Source organism: Delphinapterus leucas, chromosome 6, assembly GCF_059928025.1.
Source record: "Delphinapterus leucas isolate spDelLeu-1000000601 "Yukka" chromosome 6, BTC_Dleu_Yukka2, whole genome shotgun sequence".
Taxonomy (NCBI): domain Eukaryota; kingdom Metazoa; phylum Chordata; class Mammalia; order Artiodactyla; family Monodontidae; genus Delphinapterus; species Delphinapterus leucas.
In genome coordinates, this window is record NC_143134.1 from 104,807,904 (window position 1) to 104,824,551 (window position 16,648).

Consider the following 16,648-nt stretch of genomic DNA (forward strand, 5'->3'; position numbering starts at 1 on the left):
GGTCGTATGGTAGTTCTATTTTTAGTTTTTTAAGCAACCTCCACACTGTTCTCCATAGTGACTGTATCAGTTTACATTCCCACCCACAGTGCAAGAGGGCTCCCTTTTCTCCACACCCTCTCCAGCATTTATTGTTTGTAGATTTTTTGATGATGGCCGTTCTGACTGGTGTGAGGTCATACCTCATTGTAGTTTTGATTTGCATTTCCTTAATGATTAGTGATGTTGAGCATCCTTTCATGTGTTTGTTGGCAGTCTGTATATCTTCTTTGGAGAAATGTCTATTTAGGTCTTCTGCCCATTTTTGGATTGGGTTGTTTGATATTGAGCTGCATGAGTTGCTTGTATGTTTTGGAGATTAATCCTTTGTCAGTTGCTTCATTTGCAAATATTTCCTCCCATGCTGAGGCCACTGTATGATTTTCTCAAGCGTGACGCCAACACACCCTTTTCAGGCAGCATAGGAGAGCACCTGCTGCTTCACGTCCTCACCAACAGAATTGGCATTAGCTATTGTGATATCTGATTGTGGGTTTAATTTGCATTTCCTTGATGACTAATGAGGTTTAGCACCTTTTCGTATGTTGATTGGCCCTTTGGATCATCTCTTTGTGAAGTGCCTGTTCAAGTCTTTTCTCCAGTTTTCTATTGGATCCTCTTATTGATTTGAGGGAGCTTAAAAAATATTCTGGATATGTGTTCATTGTTGGATACGCACATTGCAAATATGTCCTCCCACTCAGTGGCTTGCCTTTTCACTCTTTTCTGAAGGATAGAAGTTCTTCATTTTAACGCAGCCCAACTTGTCACTCTTTGTCTCTGTGGAGAATGCTAATTGAATCCTGTTTCTTTGCCTATTACAAGGTTGTAGATATTCTGTTGTGTCGTCTTCTGGATGTTTTATTGTTTTATGTTTCATATTTAGCTCTGAAATCCACCTGAAATAGATTCTTACGTAGGATGGACGTAGAGGTCAAGACTCATTTCCTCTGGGTGGATATCCAATTTATTCAAAAGATCATCCTTTCTCACTGTCGGTCCCTATCACCTTTGTCAGAAATCAAGGGGCAGTAGGGTGAGCTGAGTTTTGAAGGATGTGTAGGAGTTCACCAGGTGGACAGAGGAGGGGAGAGGGTTCTGGGAGGAAGCACAGTGAGCACAGATTTAGAGGTGCCTGAGAGGAGAGTGTGCTTGGGGAACTACCAACAGTTCAGCCTGGCTGGAGGGAAGAGGGGAGAAGTGGTGTGGTGCGGAGGCCGGTTGGCAGCGACAGGACACACAGGGGAAGGAGCTGGGACACCAGAGGGTTGCGGTGGATTTAAGCAGGAGGGGAGTATAGTCAGGTTCGTATAAGAGAGATGAGAGACGGTCCCATGACAGGGGGATGAGTTTGGAGCCTGCTGTCAACCCAGACAAACCCAGCCTTGACATCCCCCTCAGCAGAGACAGAGCATGTCTTCTTCAGGGAGGCAGTGGCAGAGGTAGCAGTGTGCCTGGGGCCTTGGAGGGTGGCCTTTGGCTGCAGGTTTGTGGCTGAGTCCAGCGGCCAGATATACATTCCAGTGTCCTTGAGTGGAAAAGCTTCCCGCCACTCCCACCCCAGCCGCCACCCAGTGCCGCCAGCACTGCAGGCCCTGAAGGAGGAATAGTTTAGGAACTGGAGCAGACGGACAAGGTTGGGGTGGGGGGGGTGTGGATCTCTGGAAAGGGGGTGCTTTCTGCTTCTCCCGCCCTTGATGCACCCACAAGGATCCCGGCCTCACCTTGGGCCCTGAGAACAGACCCTTCCAGGCTGGCTGAGATTCAGAGCTGGACAGACCTCCTCCAGGAGAGAGCGGCCTAGAGAGGGGAGTCGCTTGGCCCGGAGCCACGCAGTGAGCCATACTTACCCAGCTTGGCTACCCACCAGCCTCCAGGGCCTTTGGGATGGGCCTCAGTTTTCTCCCCGGAAATGTACAGGTAATAATAGTGCCCCCACCCTAGGGCTGTGGTCCGAATATGTCAAGTGCCTTCTCCCGGGGCGGATGCAGGGGACGGGGCTGGTGGTGGCGATGATTACAGGAACTGCAAACGTTTACTGAGTGCCCACTACGTGCCAGGCCCTCTATCTGGATGGTCTCCCAACAGTATCATGGTCTGGGTACTTGCTACTTCTGTCGCCATTTCACAGATAAGAAAATTGAGCCTTGAAGAGGTTAAGCAGCTTGCTCAAGGGCGCCGAGCTAGGCGGTGGCAGGGCCAGGATTTGAACCTGGATTTGTATGTCTCCAGACCCCTGTTCTTCACCAGCAATAGGCTTCCCTCCTCCACCCCTGGCTCTGAAAGTGCTCCGCGTTATCCGAGCTGTTGCTTGCAATTAAGCCTGAGATTTTGGGCTTGGTCTCCGGTGCCTGACATGACGGAGAGTCGAGAGGAAGGTCATGGCCATGGGCTGAGCACTGCTGTGCTCCAGGTCCTGCCTCCTGCCCCCTGTCACAGCATCCCTGCGAGGGAGGCATCGCTGACTCAGCCACACGGTTAGGAAGTGGGATTCAACGCAGGCCTGCCTGATTCCCAATCCCGGTCTCCTGATCACAGTGCTACATGTGCCCTTCCCTGAGGTCCTCCTAGCTTGGCAGAGCCTTTTTGTTTGAGCAGCCTAGTGTAGAACATCGTAGAGAAACCACGCGCTTCTGACTCTCCCGCCCATGAAGGGGTCCCCGGGCGGGAGGTGGTTTGGGAGGGTCACCAGGTGTATGTAATTCCGTAGCAGTCCTGCCCTCACCCGGCGAGTCAGACACCTGCCCCTCAATCGCCACTAATCTGGGGTAAGAGCAGGGACCCTGCATCCGCTATTGCTCACCACTGCCTAGCACAGTGCCTAGGCCCTGGTGGGAGCTTGGTAAGGTCTTTTGAAGACAGAGAGGGAGGGAGAGAGGAAGGGCAGTGAAGGGGGCAGGAAAGAAGATCATGGGGCAGGAGAAGGAGCAGGGCTTTAGGGCCAGCAGACCATGTTTACATTCTGAGTCCTCTACTTACTCAGTTTTTGAAGTTGTGTAACTTACTTAACTTTTCTGAGTCCCAGATTCCTTATTTGTAAAATGGGGCCAGTTTTGCTACTGACCTCATAATGTTGCTAGACATGAGAAAGTGTAGGTAAAGCAACTGTTGCAGTGCCTACTGTCTAGTAGATGCTCAATTAATGCTTTCTCTCTTCCCCTCTCCACCCATCTTTTTCACTGTTTTCTGTTTCCACCATCTCTAGCTCCACCTTCCTTATCTTTACAGCACTAAGTAAACTTCGCTTTCAGGGTAAAGTTCGAATTCCTTAACATAGCCATGCTTCTGCTCCATGGAACTACCTGCACTTCCTCAAATATTCCATGCTGTCTCTGGCTTTGGCCTGGATACCCTCTCCCATCCCTTTCCCAACCTCCTCCAAGAGCCATCCCAGTCTTTCCTGCTGTCTCTGTGCTTCCATAGCCCCTTGGGGTGGTGGTGGGTCGGTGGGAGATTGACATGGGCCCCTTACCTGGTTCTCTCACCCAGAGACCCAGTGCCTTCGGGGAAAGACATGTGTCTTGCCACCGTTTGTCTCTGGTGCCCCACACAGGCCCTGGCACAGGACTGGGGCTCTGTAGGTATTTGCTGAGTATCTCTGGGGGTTGGGGTGGGGGTGAGTAAACCAGGGACACAATCCTAATGAGCCAGAGCAGAACCTGACTGGGGCCATGACAGCAGTGCAGGCCAGGCATTGGCAGGAGAGCAGAGAGCCCCCTAGCCAGGGTATCCCAGGGAGCATTTAACTGGGCTGCAGGAGATGGGCAGGAAGTGGACTTCAGAAGGTTGAGATAATAAGGAAATGAGACAGTGCACGTGCACACATCTGGATCAGGGAGAGAAAGAGGGTGTCAGGTGGGAAGGGAGTGGTGGTGGGACTCACAGGAGAACTGGATCTTGAGCAGAGAGCCCCAGGGTGGGGTAGGAGAGGCCCATGGAGCCGCGCTCGCTTTCTGATGGAGGCATCAGTCACCACAGGGACAGGAAGAGACTGGGGAAACTTCTGTTCTCCACTCGTGTGGCTTTCAGATGAGCATAAGGCCGGAGGTGTAGAAGGGGTCTTTGGGGCGGCGGTGTTGGGGGCAGAGACTGCGAGTCCAGGCCCCCCACGCACACGGAAGACCCGAGAAGAGAAGGGGCTTGGCGAGGTGGTGACGGGGGGGGCACAGTACTGGAAACCCAGACCTTGGAAGCTGCTTCCCCTGCCTGGTGAGAAGCTGGTCATCCAGGAGGGTGGTGGGCATCTCAGCAGGCTCCAAAGGCCAGGCCTGAGGGCATGTTCTTCTGACTTAGCCAGGTGACATTGCCAAGAGTAGGGAAGGTTTCTAAGAGGGGTCCCTCTCTTCTCACTCCTCAGGGCTTCCTCTTCCCTGCATGTTGGTGAGCTGCTTCTCCTCTGTGCCTCAGTACTGCTTTCAGTACAATGGGTATGCTCCCTGCTCTGGTGTGTTGCCTGCCTTCCTGAGCCCCTGACAGATCAGTGAGTTGTGTGATTCTTTAGGGACAGAGAATTTTCAGTCTGCAGTCAAATTCCTCCTCCTTCCACTCTCTCCTCCTGCAGTTGGGCCTCTCTTCATAGGGAGCGTGAATGGGTAGCTGACTCTAGCAGGCTTGTCAGCTGCCCAGCCTGGACCAGGGGCTGCCGAGGTCCTGCCTCTTCCACATGGGCTCCATTACAGAGGAAGTGCCATGTATTGGAACTGGTACCAAACTAGGTTCTGGTCTGGATTCTAGTCCTGATTCTGTTGTGTGACCTTGGGCATATTGCCTCCCTTCCCTGGGCTTTAGTCACCTTGTCTGTTAATGGAGGCAGCTCCCAGAATTTTCTGGGGAGTCAAAAAAAGGTCAAGATGCCTGGGCCCTACTTTTGGGGACTCTTATCCAGTAGGTCTGGCACTGGGCCCAGATATAGATATTTTTTAAATGTTCCACAGGTGATTCTAAAGTGTATCTCTCTGTTGAGAACTGATAGTCTGGATCAGTACTTTGCAAACTTGAATATGCAAATGAATCACCTGGGATCTTGGTTAAATGTGGGTTCTGATCCAGTAAGTGTGGACTGAGGCCTGAGATTCTGTATTTCATAGGACTGCTGCTGCTGCTTCACGCATCCCACTTTGAGTAATAAGAATCTAGATGGTCTGTGAAGTTTATTGGATTGCCCATTCATTCGTCCATCCATTCATTCATTCATGCATCATCAACACGTAAAATGGGGAGTGGGGAGAGGTGAGGCTAGAGGGAGAGACAAAGCCCAGCGTCTTCCAGGGCTACAGAATTTGGGCTTTATCTGGAGGGCAGTGGGGAGCCACGTCAAGGTTTTAAGCCGAGGAGTGACAGGGTCAGATTTGCATTTAGAAGACTCCTCTGACAGGGCACAGAGAAGCAGCAGAGGGGCGTGGACCACGGCTGGGAGGTCAGCATCGATCCCAGTGCTAGATGTCATGGTCTTGAGGCAGGTGGTGGTAAGTGGAGACGGTGAGAGTGGATTCATTTCTTTCTTTTTAATCAACTTTATTTTTCAGAGTAGTTTTAGGAACTGAGAGGAAAGTACAGAGAGTTCCCAATACTTCCTGTCCCTGCGCACATATAACCTCCCCCAGTGGAAAGATTCTTTAGATTTTACGAGAGACCATCAAGGAGGATTTGGTGATTGGCCGTGGGGTGGCAGTGAAGAGAGAACGATACCCAGGTCTCTGGTTCGGGCGGGTGGTGGCATCACTGATACAGAGACTCTGAGAGGAGGAATGGACTTGGGGGAAGGTCAGGAGTTCAGTTTGGGGTCCACTGACTTGGGAGCACTGGTGGGATATCTGGAAGGAGGTATCCATGTCCGTGCCTGGGCTCCAGCCACACGGGTGTCCTCTCTGTCCCCCAGGGTGCTCGCCTTCCTGGCTCGGGACCTTTGCCTGTGCTGTTTGCTCCCTCATGAGCTCGTCCCTGCCCACTGAGCAGATTTTAGCCTCAGTGTCCTTCCACAGGGTGGCCCTTCCCACACGCCCCTTTATTCTCTCACGGGACCTTACAGTTTTCCTTCACTATGGATCAGTGTTTTTCAAACTGTTTCTGTGGGTGATGACTTGGTTCATGCCAGGCCTTCCTCTCCAGCCTGTAAGCTCCATCAGGACAGGGATCACGTCTTTCTTATTCTTGTCTCCACAGAGCCTAGAATATTCTGAGAAAGGACAGGTCTGGGCTGGCAGCGGGCACTGGGTGTTGTCCATGACCAGATGGTACAGATGGTGCTTGTTGCCTGGGGAGTTGGATGAGTGCTCGAGGGAGCATGCGGGCCTGAGGTGAGAGGGGGCTGGAGCAGTTTCCAGTGAACAGGACACATGCCGAGAGGCCGGCGATGCAGCGGAGAAGGGGGGGTCATCGGCTAGTCGGAGGAAACCCAGGGAAGGAAATGTCAAAGCGGGCCGTGCTGCGGTGGTTGCGGCTGCCGCCTGTGGAGTGCTTGTGTACCAGCACGGTGCCGAGCTCTGGGTGTACACCACTCCTCGCACAGCATCCTGTGTTACGGCTAAGGAAACTGGGGCCCAGAGAGGTTACCCCCGAGGTCACCTAGCCAGTAAGTGTGAAGTGGGCGACAGTATCCAGAGCTCTCCCCGCTGTAAGGTGCTGCCTCCGTTCTCCTGGACTTTGCCAAACTTGTTGCAGTGGGGGCGGGGAAGGAGGACAGCCTGGAGGCCCCTGTGGCAGGGCGGTGGCTTCAACCTCTGGGTGTCAAGAAGCCAGGCCTGAGGAGCTGACTGAGGCTGGGCAGGGGTTCCTGGAAGCCGGCATCGAGCCAGAGACCCAGAGGCATGCCAAACTTGAAGGAGCAACCCCGTCTCAAAAGGCAGGCCTGGAGGTCAAATGGCCATGTGGGAATTCTAGTAGCCTGTCTCCCTTTCTCCGACGACTTTCCATTTCACAGAGCACTTTCCTGTCCTTTCTCAGGCTTGGTCCCCAGAAGTGATAGTCTGGGATCACACAGCTAGCAAATGACGGGGTCAGGATTCCAGCCCAGGTCTTCCGGCATTATGTCCAGGGCTCTTTCTGAAAATCCTTTGTAAGGGCCACCCTGAGATGGAGGGAAACGCCAGTTCACCCCCCACCCCCTGACCTCCACCAGCCCGGCCCAGCCCAGCCCAGTGCAGGAAGTGGTTTCTGAGGGCAGTTGAGGAGCGCGGCATCTGTGGTAGATGTGATGAGTCATCTCAGAGTGCGAGCTGCAGGTTGACTCTGGGGTCGGTTGACTCTGGGGTCATCTGACCCGGCTCCACGCTTAGTAGTTGTGTGACATTGGGCAAGTTATTTCCAGCAGCCTGCCACCACCCTCAACCCCAATAGCAGGTGGGGGTCTAGGGCCCAGGGGACATAGCTGGTGTGAGCAGGCCTCTGGATGTCACACCTGTCACCCTTCCCCAGCCCGTTCCGAGCCCTGGATTGCGCTGGGGAGAGGATCTGATTATGTCGTAAACAGAGGCTCCATTTAGAGGGCCTGGTTCATTTCCTGAGTGCTTCTAGCAGGCGAGACATGCACAGAATTAGCCCTGGTCCAGCCAAGCCAAAGAAGTGATGGATGGGAGAGATATACACACTCCCCGCAGAAGAGGGGCAGCTGCATGGAGCGCTCGGACCCAGGGCCCTGGGCCAGCAGGCTGGTCTCTGGGGCGCCTTGGCTGGAGTGCTGGATTCTTGTCACTCCAAGCTGCTGTAACGGCTGCCTAACTGGCTGTCCCCAGCTGCCTGCACTTTCTCCATGAGAGCGCTCACCACACTCATTAAGACCAATTGTCTAACCTCTGTTTTTCTGCTCAGCTGAGGGCTGACTTGTCCTCTGCTGTCCCCATCCCCACCCCAGGGCCTAACTCAGTACTTGGAGAATGAATGACTGCGTGTATGCATGCCATGTCCCCGTCCTCGCGCCACACCTGCTCACACCACCCAGGGCAGCTTCACGTAGTACGGCTCTGCCCGTGTCATTCCCTCGCTCACAGGACGATCCCACGCCCGGCATCCATTCTGTACTATGGCTCTCATCTTTATTTCTTTTCCTGTCCTAATTCTCCTACTTGCCACCCTCTCCCCCAAGGTTTCAGAGGCCCCTTCCCCCCCCAGGTACCCGATGCCGCCCTAGCTTTCCCAGGAACACAGGCCTGACCACAGCGGCTCAGGTGCTCACACAAGCCCCGTGCAGGAGCACAGGTTGGAACCGATGAGCTCTGGTCCTTGTTTGCCAGTGTCTGCCCTGTGGCAGATGGGCCTGGGGGAGGGGCCTCCAGCAGTGCTCACAGCCTGCTCCCCTCCCTCTAGACCCCTGGGGCCCCAAACCGTTGTGTGTAAGGGTCCAAGGAAGTGGGGAGAGACCGTTGGCTGGGAGGCAGGAGTTCTAATACTGAACCAGCCTTGGATTTCTTAGGTAATTTCCTTAGCCCCTGGGACCTCAGTTTCCCTATCTCTAAGATAAGCCTAGACTAATAATAGCTCCCACTTTATCAGATGCTTCTCTGGGGCTGGGCCCTGTGAAGAACACTAACTCAGTCCTGTGAGTCTGGTGTGATATCATGGCTCTGTTCCAGGTAAGGAAACAGGGCTGGGCTCGGAGAAGTCGGGAGGCTTGGCCATTTTCTTGCACGGCTGGGAAATGACACCGCTGGAATCAAAACCCAAGTCCACCTCTGGCAGTCTGAGCAGGAACGGCCGGGCGCTCTGAGAGCCCTCGGTCCTGGGTGGTTTCTCAGCGTCCCTGGGGCGGGGCCTCTCTGGGGACAGAGGCACTTCCCCTCCTGGCTTTGTTTGACTTGGCCTCGGTTTGGGGCAGGATTGGCAGGGGCAGGCTGACTTGCATTTCTGGTTTTGGGTCTGTTGCTGCACTTTCCCTAGGGGCGAGGTGCGGGGGCAGGCTCAGCGCAGTCACTGCTGGTACAGGCCTGAGCCCCCCACCCCCACCCCCCAGGAAAGGGGAAGTGCAGCCTGCTCCCCTCTCAGGGCCCAGTGCCAGGCCCCGAGGGCACTGATTGCTGCTTCCCTAGTCCATCCTTCCAGATGGAGGGGTCTGGCGGTGGGTGTGGGGGGGGAGGTGAGAGAGTGTAGGGCACCAGGGAGCTGGCTGCCGAAGTTTGTTTTTCTCGAGGGAGAAGGCTCCCTGGTGGGTGGGAGACGAAGGGGGACTGGGCTGCTCTGGGGACTGAGATCCAAAGTGGGCTTGGGAAGAAGGAGCCAGAGGCCAGGCTTTAACCCCAGCTTAGCCCTGGGTTTTTTGTTTGTTTGTTTGTTTTTAGCCTTGGGTTTATGGGCGCCTTGGGGCAAGTCCCTAGGTCACTGTCCAGGCTGGGCCCTCTGTCTTCCTGTCAGTGCAGTGGAGGATCTCTCTGACCCCCTGGGAACAAACTAAGGTTCCCAGATGAGATTCCTGGATTGGGGCTCCTGGCATCACAATTGCCAGCTTCGACTCTGGGAGTTTGACCGTCTGCTTGCAGGGGTCCATGGGAAAGATGTGTCACTGTTTGAGGTTCGTGGCCGTTGTTTTAATCACCATGACTACCACCACCATCATCCCATTTCAGAGCTTTGGACTTTTTATAGTCTACTCTCCTGGTGTGTCACTTGGGTACATTGTTTATCCCATTTCATAGGTGGAGAGCCTGAGGCCCAGAGGGTTTAGGGACTGGCTTATCCTGGCCCCGTTGTGTGATTCTAGGTTGGCCCCTGCTCCTTTCTGGGCCTCAGCCTCCCCATCTGTGCAGTGGAGATTTGGGCTCGCTGAAGTTCCAGGGTCTGAGGCAATGAGGTCCAAGGGGTTCCTGGGTGGAGCTGTCTTCATCCTGGAGCTGCAGGCAGGATTTCCAGGGGAGGAAGTCCTCCTGGTGAGTGGGCACCTGTCTTTGGCTGTGCCTGGGAACCAGACCCTGGCCAGATGGTCCTAGAGTCCTCTGAGGCTTCCCCTCCTGGCTCAGCAACTCTCTCTGCACCCCACCGCCCAGGGTGGTGGATGGGCAGAAACTTTCACTGTCTTCCTCCCAGGCGATGCTCTTACCCACACCGGGCTTTCACATCCGCTCTGCTGCTCCCAGACAACACTGTGACCTCTGACACGTGTGTGCAGCACCCTGCAGCTGCCCCGACCTGTGGCTGGGCCACTTATTCCCAGATGTGAGGCCTGGCTGGTCCAGGGCTTAAAAGAATTCCCAGCTGCAGGCATAGCCTTTCAGTCTCTGGCAGCTGTGCAGTGGTGCATAAGTTGCTGCTCTCTGGGCTCATCTTCCTCATCGATCAAATGGGCATTTGTGGTCTTTACAGTAAGACCTCTTAACATATGTGCTGAGGTCTTTAGCCCTGAAATTTTCCACCTCTGCATGTGTGTGCGTGCGCACGTGTGCGTGTGCGTGTGCGTGCGTAACTGTATAGTTCCCAGGGATGTGCGGCATCTTTCTCTTTCATTAGTTCTAGGTGCTGTGGCCTCTTCATAGACGAAACCCGGGCTCTGAGTAGTTCTAGGTCCAGCATTCCAAGTCCTTAACTGTGATGAGGGACCCAACCTAGCCCAGGCCTGACCGACTTTCCCGTGTGGCTATGACACTGAGACACCCCTGACTTTCTCTGAGCCCCAGTCTTCCTGTGAGATAGCTGCTTTTCACACTCCATCAAGGGCACCATTTTTCCCTTTGCAAATGAAATCTGCAGGAACCCAGCAAAAACTCCAAGGGTTCTGTGTGAGGCAGGAAATGCTTCCTTTTTTGTATGTGGAACTTCTGAGGTTCCTCCAAACACAGTTTCAAAAGCACTGGGCGGATGATCCCTCAGTGAGGTTCCATGTGTCTGTGACATATGTCTAGTCCAGGTGTGAGCAAATATTTTGAAGTTCTGGTTTTATTCCAGTTTATTAGTTTCAGAAAGATCTAAACATTCAGAGCAAGTTCTAATTTGAATGACTCACTAAGGTTTTTTAAAACCTTTGGTTCAGGTAGAAGATATCCTTTGGCTGGGTCCAGGATTCTCCCACTTGGTGATTGCTCTGGCTTGGGGCTTGGTTTGATTCTGGCCCATGAAGGCAAAGGCTGTCTGGCTCCTCATTTATTCACAGAGTGACTTACTCACAGAGGGACCATGACATTTCCCTTAGAGGGCCACTGGGAAGATTACATAAGAGGGGTTTACTCTGCCATGGCCCCTGGCATATGGTAGGAGCCAGATAATGGTAACTAACCTCTCCCTCTTCTCCCGTAAATGACCAACCATGTTTTGATGGATCAGAAGTTTCCAGCAAGGAAATAAGGGTAGGAGCCCATATTCAGTTACGCCAAAGGGACTGTCAGGTTTCCATGTGGCACTTTGGCTTTCACAGTGTAGAGTGTGGGGTTTGGGTCACTGCTTGATTTTGTTTCAATCTCTGTGACATTGGCTTGTGCACAGTAGCCTCCACTTGTGAGCCTTCCTCATTTTCTCTTTATTTCACAGATGTTTGAGACAGAGGCAGATGAGAAGAGGGAGATGCCCTTGGAAAGAAAGGGGCCGGGTGCTGAGGACCCCTCACCCAGCAAGGACCCCTGTCGTGGCCAGGATCCTCCTCCAGGACAAGACCTTCCACACAAAGAAGACTCCTCTTCCAGCCGGGAACCCTCTGCTGGCCCAGAATCACCAACCAGCAAAGACTCACCTTCCTGTAAAGAATCCCCTCCGGGCCAGGAACCCTTGCCAAGCAAGGACTCCTCACCATGCCAGGAACACCCTACAGCCCCAGCCTTCTCTCCATGCCAGGACCTTCCTGCTGGGCAAGAACCCTCTCCCAGCCAAGACCCTCTAATCAGCAAAGACCTCCCTGACATCCAGGAACCCCCTGCCCAGGGCCTTCTGCCCCGTCAAGACCTGCCCGCGAGCCAGGACTCCCTGGCAGCTGAGCCCCTTGCTAAGGAGACCACGAGCTCTGGGGACCCACCAGCAGCCACAGGAGACTCGCCTGTGGCCTCCAGGCCAAACTTCGTGATCCCCGAGGTCCGGCTGGATAGCACCTATAGTCAGAAGGCAGGGGCGGAGGGGGGCAGCTCGGGCGATGAGGAAGATGCAGAGGAGGCTGAGGAGGGCGAGGAGGGAGAGGAGGACGAGGATGAGGACACAAGTGATGACAACTGTGGAGAGCGTGGTGAGGCCAAGCGCAGCAGCATGATCGAGACGGGCCAGGGTGCGGAGGGAGGCCTCTCGCTGCGCGTGCAGAACTCGCTGCGGCGACGGACGCACAGCGAGGGCAGCCTGCTGCAGGAGGCCCGCGGGCCCTGCTTCGCCTCCGACACTACCTTGCACTGCTCAGATGGAGAGGGCACTGCGTCCACCTGGGCCATGCCTTCGCCCCGCACCCTCAAGAAGGAACTGGGCCGCAATGGTGGCTCAATGCACCACCTTTCCGTCTTCTTCACAGGACACAGGAAGGTAACGGGGCCAAGGGTGGAGGGGGAGTGGGTACATGACAGGGTGGGGTGGAGGGAGCGTGCATCCAGGAGCTGCAGGGAATGAGTCTTTGCTTTGTCCCACCTCTGTTCTTCTCTCAGCCTTCCAATGAGCCTTCCACCCATTTGACAGAGGATAAAACTGAGGGCCAGAGGGACCAAGAAGGCAGAACCTGGACTTAAACCCAGGACTTTATGACTCCAGATATTCTTACAGCTCCATTGTACTGGGGGAACCCACAGAAAGTAGAGCAGGTGTATTTGGATCTAAAAGATCCAACATCATAACTGGAGAAATAGTTATAATTTACACTTGGTCCAGGCCTAGCCAGACTAGAAAGCTATCAGCCAACAAGCATGACAACACATATTTCCTCTGTGCTGGCATTATTCTAAGCAATTTACAGGAACTCATTAACTCTCACAACAGCCCTGTGAGGTAGACACTGTTGTGAGGAAACTGAGGCACTGGGAGGTTATGTGATTTGCACCGGGTCGCACGATTTATAAAAGTCTGAATCAGAACTAGAATGTGGCTCCAGGGCTGGAGCTCTTAACCACTGTGCCCTTTGCCTCTTGCAAATGTTTAGAAATAGATGAGTAAGTGTTGATTGATTTCCTGCTGTGGGCCAGGCCCTGTGCTCTGTGCCACAGCAGGGGGCCACACAAATGTGTGAGGCTGATCTCAGCCCGTGAGGAATGCTTTTTCCGTGTGGGCCCCGAAGGTGGCCTAACAGTGGAAAGATTGCATCACGGCCTTGAAGCCCGTTAGCCAGCTTGAGCCTGGGCTCTGTCCCTTACTAACTGTGTGGCCTTGGGTGAGTCACTCAGCTCTTCTGAGCCTTGGTGTCTTCTCTGAAAAGCAGAGATGAATAGCACTCACATCCCATGGTGGTTGAGGGTGAACCCAAAGAGCCCAGCGCCTGACGACATTCGTGCAGGCGCCAGGCGAATGCTGTGGAGGTGCTCACAGCCAGTGTGGTGCAAGGTGTTGTTATGACAACTGTTGTGAGGCCAGGCAGGTGCAGATTCAGGGAGGAGAGACCCCAGGGCCTAGGGGCACGAGGGAAGGCTTCTGGCAAAAGATGCTCCTCAGCCTGGCCTTGAAGGTTGGGCAGGTTTAGAATAAACAAAGAGGATGAGGTAGGCATTCTGTGAAAGACCATGACCTGGACAAAACTGTCTGTAGAAGTCAGTTTAGCTAGAACAAGGGATTTCTACAGTGCAGGGATGGTAGATGGGTGGCACTCATTCTGCCATTTCTGACTTCAAACCCATGGCAGACATGACTAATGGATTCCAGCACATTTCCCCACCAAGCTGGGACATGGCCTCAGAAACCTTCTTAGCTTCTCAGCCACTAGCAATAAGGCCTCTGGGCACGTGGGAGGACACCTTCTGCTGAAAGGTGGCTGGGCTGGAAGGGCCGGTTGGGGCCCTCTAGAAAAGGGCCTTAAACTTTGTGTCCAGGAATTGGAACTAAATCCCAAAGGAATGGGGACTGGGTCTGTTTCCTCATCTGTAAGCACTTTGATGTGCTCCAAAATCATCAGGGGAATAGGTTATTTATTTATTTATTTTTTTAACATCTTTATTGCAATATAATTGCTTTACAATGGTGTGTTAGTTTCTGCTTTATAACAAAGTGAATCAGCTATACATATACATATATCCCCATATATCCTCCCTCTTGTGTCTCCCTCCCACCCTCCCCATCCCACCCCTCTAGGTGGTCACAAAGCACTGAGCTGATCTCCCTGTGCTATGTGGCTGCTTCCCACTAGCTATCTGTTTTACATCTGGTAGTGTATATATGTCCATGCCACTGTCTCACTTCGTCCCAGCTTACCCTTCCCCCTCCCCATGTCCTCAAGTCCATTCTCTACGTCTGTGTCTTTATTACTGTCCTGCCCCTAGGTTCTTCAGGACCTTTTTTTTTTTTGTTAGATTCCATATACATGTGTTAGCATACGGTATTTGTTTTTCTCTTTCTGACTTACTTCACTCTGTATGACAGACTCTAGGTCCATCCACCTCACTACAAATAACTCAATTTCGTTTCTTTTTATGTAATATTGGAGTAATATTCCATTGTATATACGTGCCACATCTTCTTTATCCATTCGTCTGTCAGTGGTCACTTAGGTTGCTTCCATGTCCTGGCTATTGTAAATAGAGCTGCAGTGAACATTGTGGTACATGACTTTTTGAATTATGGTTTTCTCAGGGTATATGCCCAGCAGTGGGATTGCTGGGTCATATGGTAGTTCTATTTTTAGTTTTTTAAGGAACCCCCATACTGTTCTCCATAGTGGCTGTATCAGTTTACATTCGCACCAGCAGTACAAGAGGGTTCCCTTTTCTCCACACCCTTTCCAGCATTTATTGTTTGTAGATTTTTTGATGATGGCCATTCTGACTGGTGTGAGGTGATACCTCATTGTGGGTTTTCTTTTTTTTTGCGGTACGCGGGCCTCTCACTGCTGTGGCCTCTCCCGTTGCGGAGCACAGGCTCTGGACGCGCAGGCTCAGCGGCCATGGCTCACGGGCCCAGCCGCTCCGCAGCATGTGGGATCTTCCCAGACCAGGGCACGAACCCGTGTCCCCTGCATCGGCAGGTGGACTCCCAACCACTGCGACACCAGGGAAGCCCTACATTCGCTGCGAGGCTTACAGGATCTTTTTTAATAAATTTATTTATTCATTTATTTTGGCTGCGTTGGGTCTTTGTTGCTGTGTGCAGGCTTTCTCTAGTTGCAGCAAGCAGGAGCTACTCTTGTTGCGGTGCACAGGCTTCTCACTGTGGTGGCTTCTCTTGTTGTGGAGCACAGGCTCTAGGCTCCTGGACTTCAGTAGTTGCAGCATGCAGGCTCAGTAGTTGTGGCTCGCAGGCTCTAGAGCGCAGGCCCTGTAGTCATGGCGCATGGGCTTAGTTGCTCCACGGCATGTGAGATCTTCCCAGACCAGGGCTCGAACCCGTGTCCCCTGCATTGGCAGGCAGATTCTTAACCACTGCGCCACCAGGGAAGTCCCAGACCTTGCATTTTAAACAAGCCCCTCAGGGATTGGAACGTTCCCCATAGTCTGAGTATCACCATCTTAGGCCATTTCTTGAGGCAGCTTCTATAGGAAAGAGTCCAGACCTCTGTCCTACTGAGGTGAGGCTTCAGGCTGACTCAGGCCAGGCCTGGACACTCTCCTCTGGAGGACGGCTGAAGTCTAAGGGCTTGCCGCCTACCTTGGGCCTCCCAATTTCAGTGCCCCTACCAGACCCTTCCAAGTTATGTCCCCTGGCCCCCTTGCTCCAATACAAATATTTACAGACAGATAAATTCACGTACATTCTCATGTACATTTCTAGTTCCCTAAATCCGCTGATCTCAGCTCCTGTTTTGGGCAGATACTTCCACCTGGTAGTCCAGCAGGCCTGGGCCAGCTCTCTCCTGTCTCAGCTTCCTCCTTTGGGTGCCGAAGGTTCCCACTGGCATCCTCCCCTCCCCCACCCTCTTTTGGCCTGTAGCTTCCTTTCCTGGGCTTGAGTAACTGAGCTGGCAGGGACCTCAGAGGCTGCCACTAGCCCCTTGGTGGCTACCCTCCCACGTGGCTTCTGCTTGCCAGGCCTCAAGTCCCTCACCATCGTTCATATCCTGCTCCCTCCAGACAGCCAACTTCAGTAAGAAGCTAACCCTTGTCAGGGGGAAGTGAAGTCTAGGCTGGACAGGTACCCTGGTCTCCCTCCACCCCTCACTAGCAGTGGGCCTTGGGCAAGTCCCTAACCTTCTCTGTCCCTCAGTTTCCTCATCAGTAAAATAGGTATTATCAGAAAATAATACTGATACCTCCTTCATAGCGTTGCTGGGAAGACTAAAGAGCCTGCCTCGGGCAAAGTGTTCGGGGCAGTGTCTGGCGCTCAGCACCCGCTGGGTGCTCCATACATGGGAATCGTGTTGATGATGATGGTGACGATGATGGTGATGAAGGGGGGAGGGGGGAGGATAGCAGGAGTAGTGACGGTTCTCCCAGCATTCACTCGGCGCCTCCAGCTCCCCGTCCTAGCCTTCACTGCACTGCCGCGAGCTGGGACCAGCTGTACTCACCTTACAGCGGGGAGCCTGAGGCCTAGGGAGAAGGGTTTGTCCCAGGCCGCGTGATGATGGAGCTGGACAGTGGCCTCACCCTGT

General features: G+C 53.4%; 1 protein-coding gene across 5 annotated transcripts in view; it reads left to right on the plus strand.

The window, feature by feature from the left end:
• RGS3 (regulator of G protein signaling 3) overlaps positions 1–16,648 on the plus strand; it is a 127,837-nt gene that overhangs the window by 98,894 nt on the left and 12,295 nt on the right. For all 5 annotated transcript variants that reach the window (XM_089913636.1, XM_089913637.1, XM_089913638.1 and 2 more), the window contains one exon: positions 11,485–12,450. In XM_089913636.1, the coding sequence (XP_089769762.1) occupies positions 11,485–12,450 (966 nt within the window). The remainder of the gene's footprint in view (positions 1–11,484; positions 12,451–16,648) is intronic.